Source organism: Triturus cristatus, chromosome 8, assembly GCF_964204655.1.
Source record: "Triturus cristatus chromosome 8, aTriCri1.1, whole genome shotgun sequence".
NCBI classification, from domain to species: domain Eukaryota; kingdom Metazoa; phylum Chordata; class Amphibia; order Caudata; family Salamandridae; genus Triturus; species Triturus cristatus.
Window position 1 is genome coordinate 1,549,865,295 of NC_140591.1, and position 18,162 is coordinate 1,549,883,456.

The 18,162-nt window shown below is 41.9% G+C and overlaps 1 protein-coding gene across 1 annotated transcript in view; it reads right to left on the reverse strand.

The window, feature by feature from the left end:
* Positions 1-2,326: 2,326 nt before the first annotated feature.
* LOC146806115 (ecto-ADP-ribosyltransferase 5-like) overlaps positions 2,327-18,162 on the reverse strand; it is a 53,085-nt gene continuing 37,249 nt past the window's right edge. Inside the window, exon 5 of the mRNA XM_085623447.1 lies at positions 2,327-5,916. Coding sequence (XP_085479573.1) covers positions 5,822-5,916 — 95 coding nt within the window. The 3' untranslated portion in view covers positions 2,327-5,821. The remainder of the gene's footprint in view (positions 5,917-18,162) is intronic.

Consider the following 18,162-nt stretch of genomic DNA (forward strand, 5'->3'; position numbering starts at 1 on the left):
TAGATCCAAGAAACACAAGGTGACCTTCAGGTACATAGATCTGGGATTCATAGTAGCCAAACGGCTGCTCACGCGCCTTTGGAAGTCTCCTACCCCCCGGCAGCAGAAGCCTGGTATCACTCCCTGCTACGCTGGGCAAAGGCGGAAAGCGTGGCTCTTTGCCGGGAAGATGCTAGAGGACTGCGCAAACAACCGATGGCAGTGGCGTGGGACGCGATACTCTCAGACTTTCGCGTAGCTTGGCGCAGCCATCAGCAGTCGTCACTGGGTACGCCCACAAGTGTCAACGGGCAAGATAGTGGAGAGGATCTACAGGATAGGGTGCGCAGGGCGGTGATCAGTACCGCGCCCAATTACTCCATATAGGCCCATGGATGTCTTCTGTGTTCCCCCTTCCCAGCATATAACTGGCCACCAAACACCAGGGTTGTATCATCTGAACTATAGGTTATTATAAAATGAACGGGAATGGGACACTGGGTACCCACGGTGTACTGTTGTAATGACATGTTGAGTACGGTACGGAAGTGAGGTGGGGGTTACGGATGTGACACTTGCGTAAATGTGTAATACTGCTGAAAATGTGCTAGGAGTAGGATGTAATGTTACATGCTATTTTGTTGAATTAGCAAGTAGTAAGGACTCAAAATATGCTATGATGCTTAATCAGTCCATGTAACAGGCAGACTACAACAGTTGTAACTGACTAGAGTTTAATTGCCAATAAGTGATCTGTTTCTGTAACGCTCTGATCTGAACTGTATTACTCCCAAAGATCAAACGATGCATTGTATACTGTATATTTGTGGAAAACAATCAAAACAAAGGTAAAGAAAAAAAAAAAAGACGTGTGGTTGCCGCTTGACCACGGCTCACATCCCAGTCAACCAGTAACCCAATTTCTTACATTAGGTAACAAAATAAGAATGTATTTGGTACAAGTCTGTGAGCTAATTGTGACTCAGTTTACCTAATGCATTCATCATACATGAGGCTCAAAGTCTTTTAGAACCCACCCTTAGTTTTAAGGGAAGCAAAGAGTTTCCTGGTCCATTCATTACTATCTGTAACAGTCAGGGCTTTTTCTTTGCATTCCGGGAGTTGATTTTTTTTATCCCATTATAAAATAAGTTTGCAAGCCCCAAAATTCAGAAACAGAACCTAGTGTGAAGCAGCCAGTCATGCATATACCCTGAAAGCTTGTGAGTCATGCAGAGGATGGCTGTGGTGGATGGTTCATATCGCATCACCAATATCAGGCAGCGGCCGAAGGTTAAATGTAATGCTGTGAGCCAGTCAGAATCACCATCGTCATAGGTGGTCACAAATGAACTGCAGTGCATCTTGTGTGCCAGGCTAAAGCTAGAAAGCTATGCACAGCAATCACTCTAATGACTCTATGTATGTTGCCTGTCACAACAGAACTGCCTCTGTTGTGTTTCCCTTCCTCTTGCATAACAGGCAGAGAATTAAGTGGTGTGTTGTAGGGTCAGTATTGTCTTAATTACATGCACAGGTACAGGATTGATTATTCAAATGTTTAGTAAATGCCCATAGTCATAAGTGTTACTAATCTAAAGCTCAAATTAAAATATCTTGTCCAAGCAGGGCAGATGAGGTCCTAAGATGCTGCACAACTGAGTATTACTTTAATCTAGACCTACAACCTGCTCATGCTTATCTGAAGGAGCCTTTTAAAGTTTCATGTTAACGAGAGGTTGATACGAGCAAGTCTCTTTTGTTTTTCTCAAGTCCTTTCTCCATCACCAGTACGCATGAATGGTAGCACAAGACCACAGCATATGCTTTAGGTCCGCCCCCACCTCATCACACCTCGCGCACTTGGCATCCGTTTTTGCCAAAATACCTATTAATACGCTCCGATGTCAAATAGGCCCTGTGAACGATGTAATACTGAATGAGTCGAAACTGGACGTCCCGAGGTATGCGTACCGGGCTCCCGAGAATACTTTCCCAGTCCCGGTCTGTGGCGGGTTGCTGCATGTCTGCGTCCCATCGGGCTTGGAGGGATAGCAGTTGTGGTGCCGTGTGTGTGCAGAGAGACTCCGGGAACCACTTTGTTAAATGCCGGCCTGTGCCTAACTCATGCAGATATTGTGTAGTTGAGTGGGTATCAGATTCCTGCGTGATATCGCCCCATAGCGAGTTAAGTGAATGCACCGAGGTGGCATGCAACAGAAATTGGCTCTGTGGCAAGGCCGTGGCAAGGCCAGATCTACGAAGGGAAGGAGCAGCCCATTAGCATATAGATCAGTCAGCGTCTGCACCCCACTATAAATGTATTAAAAAGATCATAGTTCAGAACTAAGGTTCAGTATGTTTTTATTTTAAAAGCACTTTTAGCAAAAAAGAAGTTGTACATTGAATATAATTCACATATTAAAAAAGAAATCATAAAACATAAAACAAGTAATCTGTGGAATGAAAAAATTAGCAAAGTAAATTAAACATCACGCAGAACTTAAAAAAATATAAATATAAATTCAGCAACGGATTACCTCTTTGTTTTTTTCTGGATTGTCGAATTAAACTTTATTTAAAGGGCGCGTACCATTTCATTTTTTTCCAATTAGCTGTCTCTGTCAGTGACCGGATTGGCCACCATTTTATAGTGTGAGAGTTGTGAGGTAAGAATTTACTGAAAATAGTAATGATTTCTTTTTCTAATCCTGTGGGCTGTGCTGGTCTTTTATTGCAGCTACACAGAGGAATTTGTCATTTTGAAACCTGCATTAACAGAAATCCTAAAGCATCTAAAATGTTAACTTTAATGTGCGGAACACCAATGAGCATTTAGAAATGTAGGTCAAAAAGTTTAAGTGGATCTAAATATTATTTAATATTTCAATCACAATACATGTAGCAGGGGTCCAACTTACCACTGTGGATGTATAAGTAGGGTTCACTCAGATTCATGAGTCGGCCATAACTGCAAACACGGCGGGCTTTAGGGTGGTGCGACAGGTGCGGCCGCACTGGGCGCTGACCTGGATGGGGGGCACTGACCTCAGGGGGGGGGTGGCGCTGTGTTTAGCAATAAATTTAAATTTAAAACCACATGCTGCAGAGTTCCTTGTGCGTCCAGCTTTCAGGCAGCAATACAAATGTTAAGATAACTCTTGTGATTAATGTTCCTGCTAGAGAGAGAGATCTGAGTTTTGTCTAGTGACAATTTTGACTCACCTTAAAGTAGCCTAGAGGGTTAAGATGCCTGCTGCAAAGCACATATCTGTATTTTATGTGGATAGCTGAGTGGATTAGTAAAGTCTGCCTTTACCAGCGCTTTGAAACAAATGAAATGTATGTGAGAGAAGGGCTATGGAGAGATGAGGGGCACTTTTGCCAGGTGGTAATGAGGGAATCCGAGGAAGAGGTCATGAAGGGGGTGCCAGAAAAGATAGTCGCACCTGGCGCCACCAAGGCCCTGACTGCAAACTTTACATTACTGGAACATGCCATGTCATCATTGTAGGATGGACCCAGGAAGCTTCAATGAACAGATGATTGGAAGATGTATCTCACAGCAGCCACTTTAGACTCATTGAAATCCTGTGTGCATCTATTACACCATGGATCCTGCCCCAGCAGGCACAGCGGTCTGCAGGTAGACTGGTCATTGGAAGGCTAACAGGAAGTACTATGACAAGGCTAGAGTGTGCTTTCTGCCTCAGCAAAGTTTAATGTAAGGACAATGGTCTTCCTGATTCAGTTAGAACCACAAAGATTTCATTCACCTTATATAATCAGTAAAGACACTTGAGTTAGAGAAGCAATTACTCAGTTATTGGCAGCTCATAACCACATACCATAATTACTACAGGTGAGTATAGAATGACAACTTATCATATAAATCACCAGGTGTGCTGCTGATAGCTACTCACCTCTCACCTTAGTCAACTTGGTTACCAGTGTCCAAATATTATTTAACATATATATAATTTCACTCCCTGAAAATAGGTTCATGTACTTATAAATGAGATTCCCCACATAATACAATCATTTTATTTGATCATAATTAAAATTGTTTGCATAATTATACTTGAATGTGAAACTCATTCATTCATATAGTTATAAATGCATAAATGTATAGGTCCATACACAAAGAGGTGGTGAGAGGTATCTATGGGTCATACTACACATCCTTGAATGCTAATGCATTATGGGTAACTGCGCCTGGAATGAAATGTCCTTGCCCACAACCTTCATGTTTTCCAGAGATGGGGTGGATGCGCTAGAAAAAGACTTACAAACAAGGTCTCACTCTGTAGCGTATTATCACAGAGCGAGTGCTTGACTAGGATCTGCAAACATTTCCAAAGACGTTAGGGGGCAGTGGCGTCTCAGAAACCAGTTTTCGCAGGGCTTAAATTGAGCCAGTAGTTTCCAGTTCTCGGCACCGGCACTTAATCGTCAATGCTGGCGCTCATAGCCGAACTCGATCCAAAGGTATTGGAGCGCTTTTCATGAGCACCAGTGAAGGTCACATTATTTTTTGGCAGAACCTAGGAGATTAAGGGGCATATCAGCAAGGGCCGGCGATAATTATCACTCAGCGCTCTTAGCATGAGGATAATTATCGCCGACCAACTCAGAATTTTATTGCTGAGATAGCGTGCTATCAGCAACGCTTATCTCCAAAGCGATAACATTCAGAGCGCAAGCTGCCAATTGTGAGATTATCGCTGGAAATACAGCGATAATCCCACAAGGTTTGGCGATAGCTTGCTGATAGGGATAGACATACTTAGCCATGATATCCACCTTACATAGGATATCATGGCTAAGTCAGAAAAATACCAGACGTAAAAAAGCAGCGTTAACCGCGGTTAGCGCTGCTTTTTTTTATCTCTAACAAGGTTAGCGATATCCTTGATAAAAGGAGAAATGTCGCTTAGCGACATTTCTCCTATTATTTTACTCTGAAACGCCCCCTTTGCATCTCATTAGAGATGCAAGGGGAAGCGTAGAGTAAAAGGGTGCTAACATGCGAATTTGCGTGTTAGCACCCTGTTGCTGATAGGGCGCTAGTTTTATCTCTACTTTTTTGGCTTTTAAAGCCAAAAAAGCAGAGATAAAGCCCTTTTTGATATGCCCCTAAGTGCTTTACCCAGAATCACAGGATGTTGATCCGACGCCGAGGCTCGGACCCGGTTCCCCAGCTCCAAAGTCGGCAGCTCTGGCCCCTATTAGGGTTGGCTCAGAAAAGGGTGATACATTTATCATAACTGATATACTATGAATACTACTGGCATCCTAAAATATTGGTTGCAATAAATAGCACCCAATTATGATTATTGCTCTGGAAATGGTGTGGAATATGTAGATTTTGCGTTGCCTTCAGCAGGATCCACAAGTCATGATGTTTATCTGGCATTTTTCCCTCTGTAAATTTGGACACGGTTTGCCCGCCAAAAAGTATGCAGGGAGTGTAAGGCTTATGGCACAGCTTAAAATTGCGATGTGTTGTGGTAACGTCTCTTCTGGTATATGTTGCTGCTTAGAGAATGTGTAACCTTTTTTGAAAATCGGTAAAGTCAGTGAGATGTATAGAAACACCCAAAGTGATCCAACATTCATCCGCATCTGCGTTCCTAAAACCACATCCCTCTGAATATGTTGTGGGCGTGTCCTCAACATTATATTTTATATTGCCTCAATCACATCGTTGACTGTGAAATAAAATATTTGTGGACATGATCAAGACTTCATTAACCCTGAAACAATATTTTTGGAGATTCACATATACATTTAAATGCAATAGCTCTCTGCATCATTTCAAATATACACATTTTAGAAGAAGCTAATTAATAGATAAAATCCTTAGAACTCCAGCACGAATCATCAAAAATCCACTGAAGAGAAGGGGAAGAAGGAACTTGTTATCACCTCCTGGAGCTGTGAACAAACATAAAAAAATTATTAATTATTTATGTGTAATAGGCTCTCAATGTACAAGTCCATAATGCAACATAGAGATGTCTCCTCATTTTTTTTCACAAGTAAGAACATCATAACATCCTTGCAGCTGCCAATTGGAGGCCACATCTGAGCTCAGTCGTCAGCTGATTGGAACACTGTTGGTTCTAAAGAAGCATTTTCAACCAGCCATTCTGTAGGAATGTAGAAGCTGTGATCATCAGAGACCCCGCCCACTAACCTCTTTACAAAGGTCATTATGTTAATCAAGGTATGTTTATCCTTAATGTTTTAGTATGTTGAAACTCTACTGGGTTAGCACAGAATTGCAATACAATTTCTACCTTATTCGCTTTACCCTGGTCTCAGGAGTAGTAAAGACTTTCAAAAGTGCAATGTATCTCTGGAAAATGGTGATGCTCCAAGAACATTTACAGAATGCAGTTCTCAAATTCACTTTCCCAGAGATGTGCCCACCTGCGCCGTGTTAAATTATGCATCTCTGGTCACTCTAGCCTACACTTGGTAGTGCAAAGTCTTTCTTCACTTTTGGAACAGGGACGAAATGAGAAATTGACTAGATCTCCTATTCGCGGAAACCAGGGATTGAAATCCCTTGCAAAGAATATATCCTGTGTGCCTCAGCGCCTCTGCTGCTCGCTTGGTTAACAGAGGTTCCAACAAATGTAAAAAGTAAACTGAGAGCAGAGAAAAGACGAAAGAACTATTGGTGCACATGCAAAGACTTATCACATTAGGAGACACCGCCCAGAAAACGCGAACTGGTTTATAGCTAAAATGGCCGCCACAAGGTGATTGTTTTGGCCCCCTACCTTCTGTGTCCAAGGTCATCAATTTCCCTACTTAGCTGGTATGCTACTTCCCAGCCATCTGTCGCATTTATATAAATACAAACAAAGAATTTAGCCACACTCAGCCACTGCTGGCAAATTGCAAGCACACGCAACAGCACTGTGAGTCTAGAGTCTGGTACCCTGTGCAGGAAGGAGGAAGCATGATTTTAATGATATTTACATGCGGTGAAAGAGGACTAAAGTGACCCTGAAACCTTCTACCAGTGCACTAAACATGTTCTAATTAGGAAAACCCACCTCTCAACTGCATGCAATAGGTGACAAGGGTCGGCAGGCTCTTGCTATGCTAAACAATAGTGTAAATTATTTAAGTGTGGTCCATTGGTGTTTCTGTTCCATATGTTCGACACAGGTGAGTCCCACTAAGACGTAACAATGAGACACACACAGGGACTGTGTGAGAATCTGGCTGCGGAAGTTTAGCAGGAGTTGTATGCTGAGTCGCTCCACCATCTTAGCTCAAAGATGCTGCACTCACTGAGGCACGTGTGTGCAAAACAGCCGAGCCCAGAAGAAGCTAAACACAAACAGGTCTGACTTGCAGCATTTGCATCCGACTGTAGCATAACTGAAAACTAACCTTTAGGTGCCGGTCCTATTCTTCACATTCAGGAAACCTATCTTATTTCCAACTACCATACCTAACAATAAAATGTGCACAGAATGACTAAACGTCACAAACAGCCTCTAGTAACATAAATATGTTAATAGACACATAAAACAAATACAATTTCTGGGTTAAGGGAAATTATCAAATTTAAGATTATTTTGGACCAGTAACATATAAACAGACTCACTGAGATAGTAAACCAAATTAAAAGCTATAGGTATACAAACTATGGAAAGTATGCAGCCTACACAAACCACGCAAACTGCATAAAGGAGTTCAAACAGAATAATCTAGGATATCTCTGGTGTTGAGGACAGGACTATAGGAAAGATCTAGAGCAGCTACCACCACCTTTCACCACCTCGACCGGCACGAGTATCAACATCAAACTCAAAAGCCATCAAAATGTTGGCAGGCTGGAAAGCAAAGGTGGGCAAGGAGAATAAGAAAACCAAAGCTGGCCAAAAAAGAACAAAACCAGGCTCACTTATATAGGACTTTAATACCAAAAATGGTGCCGAATGCTAATAGGGAACGTAGGCCACTGCCCGGCCATCTGTACTTGGTTTACCCCCCGCCATATTAGTATGGTGGGGGTACGACGGCAGATGGAAAGACCGTGTGCTGCTTTCCGCCGGCAGGCAATTGTTACGATTGCCTGCCGTGCGGATCTGGGCATAATGGTGTGCAAATTAAAAGGCCTTTCCATGGCGGCGATGCTGCCATGGAAAGGCTGGCGGAAATTGCTTTGGGGGCGCTGGGGGGGGATAGGGGGTAGGGTGCTGCACTTGGGGGGTACCATTGCCATACACAAGGTGGCAGGCACCGCATGGTGCCTGTCATGTTGTGCATGGCAATGCAAACTATGCACTTTTAACATTGCGAACTGAGCTGCACCCAGCAGCACCGTCCGCAATGTTAAAGGCCAGAATGCGTCCACCAGTGTGGTGGGCGCATCCTAATTGGCCTCGTGGGACCGCCGTAACTCTGGCGGTCGGTCCCATTTTCCGTTACAGTGGAGGGCAGCCATCGTAATGGGGCCCTAATTCTACTAAAGCTTGCAGCACTACACGATTTTGCACAAGGTACAAAGTCTAACACAGATATTATACAAAAAAGTGAACCCAGAGCATAAAGAAAGACTTCAAAGAAATCACAAACAGAATCTCAGAAATGAGGCCAAGATGGGGCACCTGGAGGATTAAAAGCATCAGAAACATGCAGAAAAAAAGATAAACATTATATCACTAAGACAAGATATCATGGTGTTCGGTAGACCAGAATCGCAGGCAAACCCCTGGATATTTGTCTGCTGGAGGGCTCAGAATGCAAGATTAACTCCTACACAGAGTTTCTGTAAACATGGTACCAAAGATGCTGGGAATATCGTTCGAAAGAGTATTCAAAATTAAAAAAGCACACAAACTCTTCTGGAAAGATCCCACTAGAAAAAATCAGTAATAAAATACCCCAGACACTTGATTTTGAGGCACCTACTTTACAGACACACAGTGGAAATCTTGAAACCTATCAATCATAATCTTTATTCTTTTTCTTAATAAAAGCATAAAGGTACACATAAAATTGCAACATGCAAAATATCATCATAGCAGCATGATATCCTTCATGTTAAAATATTCGAAGTAGAAATAAAAAGTGTGACATAGTTCACAGAGTACATTTAGAGACTAAAAGAAAAGACATAGAACGAAATGGTAGCTATGGTTAAAAAGATGACAAATTCATTTAATTTAAGCCATAGAAAAAATGCAATACTAAGAACCCCTACTATTTACCCTCAGCTCGCAAAGCCAAATAAAGCACAACGTTCACAGGTATGCCTAACATTCTAAAACAATTAAAAAAAAGGAAAGGGAAATTGGGTGATAATGGAAAATTCATACAAACAGGCAAAGAAATTGATCAATTGGTTTACCACCAACCTTCATTTCAAAAACCTCTAACCATGGCCCACTATGCAAATATTGTAAATCCCTCTTGCTATACATGTTTTCAAAATCTCCCAAGACCAACTTCACTATGATAAAATACCACACTAATGATCAAGGTTATAGCTTATCTACACAATCCCGCCCCCTTTAAAATACTTTCATCCACTTGATCATGCTAAGACAGTTTAGATAAAAGAGGAATAAATACACCAGGACTGGGCAGTCATGGGTACATACAGAGATAGAATAATACTTGTTATGGGGTGCACAGACAGAATGTCGAGTCTGAAATATCGAAGTGTCAGAATATCGAGTTGGAAATATCGAAGTGGCAGAATATCGACTTCAAGAATGTCGTTGACTAGAATATCGACTTGAAGGTAAGAAATATCGTTTACTGTAATATCTAAGTCAGTAATATTGTTTGTCAAAATATCGTTGTTAATAATATCGATATTTATATTAGTGTTCTGTATTTTAGTATTTATGTTAAAAGTATGTAATCTAATGTTTTTTGTATAAGTATAGCTGTTGTTTTTAATGTACATGTGAAATCTTTAGAGGTGATTAATTTTATGTCAATTAAATAGTACATATTTTAGTTCTTTACCGGATTGTGGGTTTATAGGGGAATAAGGTGGGAAGTAATTTAATTATAATAAAGTAATGAATAATTTGTATTTGTTAGTATTAATAGTAAAACAATTATTAATTAAATATTAATTGGTGAATATTTTTTATTAAGTAATCGATAATTATGTAAATGGTGCCATTTTTTAAGGGGCTGGTTGTGGGTCTATAGGGGAATAGGCTTGGAAGTATTTTAATTTTAATAACGTCATTAATAATTTGCACTGATTAGTATTTATAATTAAATTATTATTAATCAAATATTAATTGGTTATAAAATTGTACTAATTAATTAATTAATAATGTAAATTGTGTTATTTTTTTAGGAGTGGGTTTATAGGGGAATAGGGTGGGAAGTAATTTAATTTAAAGAAAGTATTTAATGATTTTTATTTATTAGTATCTATTTTATATTTTGATTTCATGGGAATTTATTCATTGTTAAATAATTATTAATTTTTTGAGAATTATTTTTAATTAATTGTTAAATATGTTAATTGTGTCAATTAAGAAGGAGTTTTTTTGTGCATTTTATAGGAGAATATGGTGTGATTTAAAAAAAAAATTCTTTAATAATTAATAATTTCATTATAATTAAATTAAATATAGTTATTTGTTTGTAAAAATATTTTTAAGCTTCTACAAATTAAGGTTTGTAGTTAATTTTGAGTACTTTTTAAGATTAAAATATTTTTCTATGTTTTGCAATTTATTATATTTTTATATATTTTTTTATTTTTGTGTTAATAACAATTTTTGTATTGTAGTTGGTATTTTTTTGTTTTTTATTTTAATTGTAAGTTTTTGGGGAATATTAATTTTAACCCTCTGCTTTCCAACACTTTCCCTACTGTTGCACTGCCTGGAGTGGGAATAGCAATTTTTACCCCTCCGCAATCCAACACTTTCCCTACTGTTGCAATGTCTGGAGTGGGAATAGTAATTTCTACCCCTCCACAGTCCAATACTTTCCCTACTGTTGCACTCACTAGAGTGGGAATAGTAAATGTACCCCTCTGCTATTCAACACCTTCCCTACTGTTGCACTCACTGGAGTGGGAATAGTACATTTTACCCCTCCACTATCCAACACTTTCCCTACTGTTGCACTCTCTGGAGTGGGAATAATAATTTGTTCCCCTCCCTTATCCAACACTTTCCCTACTGTTGCACTCTCTGCAGTGGGAATAGTAATTTTTACCTCTACACTATCCAAAACTTTCCCTATTGTTGCAGTCATTGCAGCGGGAATAGTACATTTTCACCCCTACGCAATTCAATAATTTTCCTACTGTTACACTCAATGGAGTGCAAAATGTAAGTTTAAAATGAATGTGTTATAGGTGTATATATATATATATATATATATATATATATATATATATATTATAGTTTTTTTTATATATTTATAATATTTTAAAAGACATTAAAGTTATTAGTTTATAATTTTTTTACAGTAAATATACATTTATATATTTAATTTTATATATCTATATTTACATTTTGTTAGATTAAACTTGTTTATTATATTTTTTAATGTTTATTTTAACTAAGTAATTATTTTTTAGTTAATTTTATAATGTGTGTTTTAACATTATGTTTTATATATTTAAAAAAATGATATTTTTTAAATCTATATATTTTTTCAATATTTTTGTCAATTACATTTTAAATATAGGATGTCGCTATTTTGATTATAGATATTTTTACATCTATATTTTTGACATCTATATTTTTGTAATCGATATTATGTCAGTAATTCTTGTTATGGATCTTAAATGCACTTAAAATATCATTCAAAACCGTATATATGGTTTCTGGAGTGCCCAGATCATAAAGGTAGCCCAGCGCCTGTTCATGAGAAAGATTTTCTAGTGTTAAAGGCATGGGCCGGAGGAAATGTCTTCTCTGCATGGTGTAAAGAGTACAAAATAGAGTAAAGTGTTTAGTGCATTGACATGCAGAACCTTCAAACGGACAGTTGGGAAGGAATGGAAACCTTAAACCATGTGAAAAGATTCAAAATACATCCTGGAATGGTGCTCTAATCGGCCTTACACATGACTATGCCAAAAATAGATTTGTGTGCAGGAAAGGCTTCTTATTTTTAAGAAAATCCTGAATGAGCTTGACATCCAATTTTCCGTTGCGGGCCCATTAACATTGTTTCCAAAAGGAAGTCCATGAACTTCAATGATCTGAGTGATCGCCAGTCATTGATCTCAGATACCATTTAAAGGGATACAGACCTAAGGGGGCGAACTATAAGCGCAGTTATCCAAAGATTCTTCAAATTTACCAAGAAAAAGTCAGACAGAAAGGGAGTGCATGAGTGCATGCCATCCTGGTATATCCGAAGGGTTTGTTGAAAGAGGTCATGGCGGTAAATCAGAAAAATAAAGGGGTTATAATGAAAGGGACATACACCGCGCCATGAATGTTGCATGGTTGCACATTGAACATTGACGTTGAAAGGTAATATTACATTTCATTCACGATGATATCCCCAATTCAGATGGTATTTTTAATGCTATCTGTAATTTAACTGATACTTCTATTCCCGAGGCTTTCTATCCTCTTATTACCAACCTACAGTAACTTGTCAAGCTACGGGGACGTTTACACTATCAGGTTAACACACGCAGACCACCAACTGCAAGTCTCCTTCCACTATCAACCTCATCTCACTCTTATATAGAAAGAGCCCTGCAGATATTTGTTAATTGAATGCTTACCAAACTTAAACAATTAGTCTGTTATTCAGAATGGTATTACTGTGGAAGTAATGTTTCAAGAGGCTGCTTGTGCCCCTCTATGCACTGTTCAGAATGAATGTTTGGAAGAAGGGAGAATATTTACTCCCCAGGCAGAGAACATGTTTCTACTTTCACTCATTCTTTCTATCTTACCGCTACCACACTCCATTTCACCACTCTTCTCCCTCAGTAAAATGCTGACAGCCGGACATCAGATGATTTCCTACATTCCTCTGGCTTGGCAGTTCGGGCTGGACTGTTCCCACGAGGCACAGAGTCAAGACTGATTTGCATATGGCCATGTCTGAACTGGGGTGGCGTGGTGAGCAAAATAACGATGGATTAAACCTAGATCTGTGACTGGGGGTGAATGTTTTGCCATTGTGCAACATTCCGTCCATCATCTTGTGTGTTTTGCTGTTCACCCTATGTGGGAAGGGTATGCCCAGACGTGGGTCCCGTGCTCACTACGCCACTGGAATCAAGCTATCCTGGCTGATGACGGCTGATAGCCAGAAACCGGTCCTAGGATGGTTGATTCCGGTCCAAGGAAAACACGGCTTGGCAGTTCGGGCTGGACTGTTCCCATGAGGCACCGGGTCAAGACTGATTTGCATATGGCCATGTCTGAACTCGGGTGGCGTGGTGAGCAAAATAACAATGGATTAAACCCAGATCTGTGACTGGGGGTGAATGTTTTGCCATTGTGCAACATTCCGTCCATTATCTTGTGTGTTTTGCTGTTCACCCTATGTGGGAAAAGTATGCCCAGACGTGGGTCCCGTGCTCACTACGCCACTGGAATCAAGCTATCCTGGCTGATGACGGCCGATAGCCAGAAACCGGTTTTAGGATGCTTGATTCCGGTCCAAGGAAGACATGGTTTGGCAGTTCGGGCTGGACTGTTCCCATGAGGCACAGGGTCAAGACTGATTTGCATATGGCCATGTCTGAACTGGGGTGGTGTGGTGAGCAAAATAACGATGGATTAAACCCAGATCTGTGACTGGGGGTGAATGTTTTGCCATTGTGCAACATTCCGTTTATCATCTTGTGTGTTTTGCTGTTCTTACATTCCTCAACATACCCGCCAAGGATGGGAAGTCTTTTGACACCTACTCACCCTTATAATCCTACTGCATTACTCACACAAATGTTTTACATCAACACTTTGCAAAATGATAACAATACTCCCTAATCATGATAGTTTAGTTATGGGTATGATACTAGAAGTCCAGGTACATAAAAGATTCCCAACTCATGCAGCACACCGGAGAAACAACACACTCCGGTATAAATGATTGATCAGAATCTTAAGGTGCTTTTACTGAACACAAAATGCCTCAATCATCCTTTTAAAAGGGAAAGGATAATAAACTATTGATACAAGATGAAATGCAGCAACCTTTCCCTTTAGGAGACCAGAATTGAGTTCAGGTAAGGTCTACAAATTAAGCTTATTTGGCTAGTAGACTGCTTATGCTCCACAGCATCAGTTGAATTTTCTCCCATTTCAAAATGACGCATTTACCCACAGCTGGCCTATTGCCCCTAGTGGCTGGTAGAAACACTACCATATTTATAACTGCAAAATACAGCAATTTCTTTTTAAATGGGAGAAATTTAAAGTGAAGAAAAATGTTCCATCAAGTGCAGAAGAATGTTCCATATATGAATTTTTCGGCAGAATATTTTTGTGCATTTAAAATTTTTCCCATTTAAAAAATAAATGGCTGTAGGTTTGTGTTGTACTTGTAATGGTGCTACATATGGCGAAAGGTATGTCCTATGTCAAGAGTATATACGACACAGGCTCTCAGTCACCAATCCACATATATCCCATTCATTCACACACATGTTCATACATCCCCGCTGACCATGCACTCGCAGACGCACATGGCATCCCTATCATAGTACCCCTAGTCACAGTATTTTGTTCAAATCATAGTATTGGGTTTCATGGACATTAGGTTTAAAGTCAATGAAGATGGGCGAGGGGGTGTCTGGTAACATTGTGCAAATTACTTGGCCTTCAGTAGCTCACCACCATTTTCACTGATCAGAAGTAGCTCTCATTATGAAAAAGGTTGGAAACCCCTGCTCTAGGCGATCCCTCCCCTGCTTTAATCACCATAAGAAATGCACTTGGTGGACCTGTATGGTGACCCAGGCACCGACCTAGAGATTAGTACTGCAGACCACAAAGACCTACATCGGACCATCCACTAGCATTCTCCCCAGGAGAATTATGCTATTGTGAAAGCAATAGCTCCTCTATTGCAGCTGACACTAATAATTGAGACACATGTCCTGGACTAGGCCCAGGAGATCTGTAAGAAGATCTATTTGCTCTGGTGATCTCAAATTATTTTTATGGTAAGTATCAGGCTGAAAAGGACAGCCCAGTTAGTGTATCTGGAAGCCCTCAGCCCAGTCTATGGTGTAAGACTGGGTTGACTCTGAAGGATAAGGCATATTTTCTTACATAGACAAGGAAGTCAACTACAATGAGACAATGGCATGAGAACGTACCAATTTGGGAGTTTCTCCCTCATGTAAGTCAATGCCATCATGCCTGTAGCAGGGGCCCTGATGCTTGACAAAGAACTTTGCCCTCGCCCATAAGTCAGCAGAGTGGAAAATATAAGCAGGGTCTTATTAACTGTCATTTAGGATAGTTCAAGGGGTCAGATCATTTTTTAAAGCATCTCAGTCTTGTCCGAGACTCTTTGTTAGACCTGTCCGCCCTAGGGTGATCTTCCCTGTTTTTTTTCGCCCTTGCCTCATTTTTTTCCACCCTCTTTTTGGTTGGCTCTAGGTCTTCGGGCACCTTACCATTGCTGGTCAATGCTAAGGTGCAGGTGCTCTTTACCACTAAGATGGCTGCCACAGACCCCTGCTACTGCGGAGCGGTCTTTCAAGTAGCGCCCTAGTTGTCAGGAGCTGTCTAGAACCCTTAGGTATTGTGACATCACTAGCCTGGTTCCCCTGACCATCCCTAGTAGGTAGAAACTCCTGGAACCTTCCGGAATAGAGAGAGGTCACCTGACCTGGGAGTATAAATAGAAAGGGCGGGAAACTTTCTAGTCAGTTGTGAGGGCGTCACTGACCTGGGGAGACCCTGTGCTGGAGTTTTAGGCAGAAGGGGGAGGGGGCACCTATACCACTAGGGGTGACTAGGTCTAGGCCTTGCTCTTTAAGTTGTGTGAGGAAACCTGACCAAACCCACTGACCTGGCCCAGTGTGAGGGAATCCCCAGGGGACCATCCAGAGAGGCCTGACTGACAGCAGCCTCCAACTCAACCCCCCCCCCCCCTATCTGCCTTAACCAACCCCTCAACTGGGAAAAGGGCAACGAGCCAACAGGGCCACAAGAAACCACTACCTGAACGAAGGACTGCTGGGGACCTAACCGAGTATCCTACACAGAGCCCCCTCATTGACTCTGTCAGCGCTGTTACCCCCTGCAGATCCCAGCGCTATATGCTAGAGGCCCTAAACTGGATGGGCGCTGTCCTTCCCCTGAGGCGCTGAGCCCTGAAGCGCTGTGCGAGAAGCGCTAGTCATTCCCCCACTCACCGCCGCAGCCCGAGTCCTGTCAGCGCGGCAGCTGAGAGACCTTAATTAACTCCACTCACCGCCGCAGCCCGAGTCCTGTCAGCGCGGTAGCTGTGAAGTGTAAATTGGCCCCAAACTCACCGCCGCTGCCCGAAGAAGCTGCAACTGTAAAGAGGGGCTGGCCGTCCCGGTCGCGACCCCTACATCAGCTGAGGAAAATCATCTCCGCGGAAGCACCGGCGGCCGCAGCCGATCTGAGGAGACTCTCCACCATCACGTGACGGGGGTGCCGGCCGTGTCATAGGCCTCGCCCCCGCCCTCATCCAGCCTCCATCTCCCCTCGTCATCACTCCCCGCGAGCTGCTCTGCTCCAGCGGGAGTGAAGCGGGTTCGTGACTCCTTTGACAGTCCCCCTCTGGAGGCGCCAGATCATCGTGACCGACGCAAGGGCCCTGGAGGGCCGAAGAGTGCAGGTAACGTCCCCGGGAAGGGAGCGGAGATTCACGGAGCGCGGGGGCTGCCGAGAAGTGTCCAACTCAAGGGAGGCAGTCCCGCTTCCGCCCTTCCCCGGGAGAGACTGAGACTGTGCCTAAAAGCCTGGGGGGAGACACCGTGAGGCTCGACCGAGACTGGGCCTGGGGTGCCTGATGAGGCTCAGGGAGGCTTAGGACATACCTGCAATACCTAGGAGAGCGAGTGAGGCTGGGGAGAGCCAGCAAGCAAGCGCTACAGCCCCTTAAGGAATTCACCCCCCCTTGGAGGTGGTTCAAGGAAGCCATACACCCTTGCCTGGGATATAGTCCCCAGTTGCCGAGACTCTGTTAAGGAGGGTTGAAGTGTGGGGGGGTACAGTCATTAATGAATTCCTGCTAATTTACAGTCAATGTTTTGCTCAGTCATTAATGAATTCCTGCTAATTTACAGTCAATGTTTTGCTCAGTCATTAATGAATTCCTGCTAATTTACAGTCAATGTTTTGCTCAGTCATTAATGAATTCCTGCTAATTTACAGTCAATGTTTTGCTCAGTCATTAATGAATTCCTGCTAATTTACAGTCAATGTTTTGCTCAGTCATTAATGAATTCCTGCTAATTTACAGTCAATGTTTTGCTCAGTCATTAATGAATTCCTGCTGATTTACTGTCAATGTTTTGCTCAGTCTTTAATTAATTCATGCTAATTTACTGTCAATGTTTTGCTCAGTCTTTAGTGATTTCATGCTAATTTATTGCCGAGGTTATGCTCCTATCTAAATGAATTCATGCTAGCCTACTTCCTGCTATAAAACGCTACATAAAGAGTCTTGTTCTTAAACACAAGTGGAGTGGTGTCAGATCATTGCGTGCGTTACTCTGCCTAGGTGGATGTGTGTGCTGCACAGCTACTTTACACAGAATGCCTTTGGGTGCCTTCCTGCCACGAGCCAGGCTACCTTTGTGAATTGGCAACCCCAGTTCCAACATAATTTGGTGCTCAGCGGTGGGATGAGATCCTGTAGTTGTGCAGCACCCTTCAGTGAAGCAGAGTACGCCGCAATTGGACACCTAGTGTTTAAGCAAGCATAGCCAGGTGGCCCCTACTGTCTAACGGTGTGCCCAGAGGATTGCCCTAGTTGTTACCTACGTCCTGATATTCACTCATATTGTCTGGGTCCCCACCTGTCAGAATGGAGTTCCAGCTAGCCAACATAGAGGAATACTCGGTGGTTCAGCTGAGGAGTTTCTGTCAGGGGATGGGGGTGGCAGTTGGGAAGAGAGCCAAAGGAGAAGAGCTCCGTAAAGCCTTACAAGCATGGGTATTAGCCCACCCAGAGAGGAAAGGGGACGAGGAGCCAGAGGAGCAA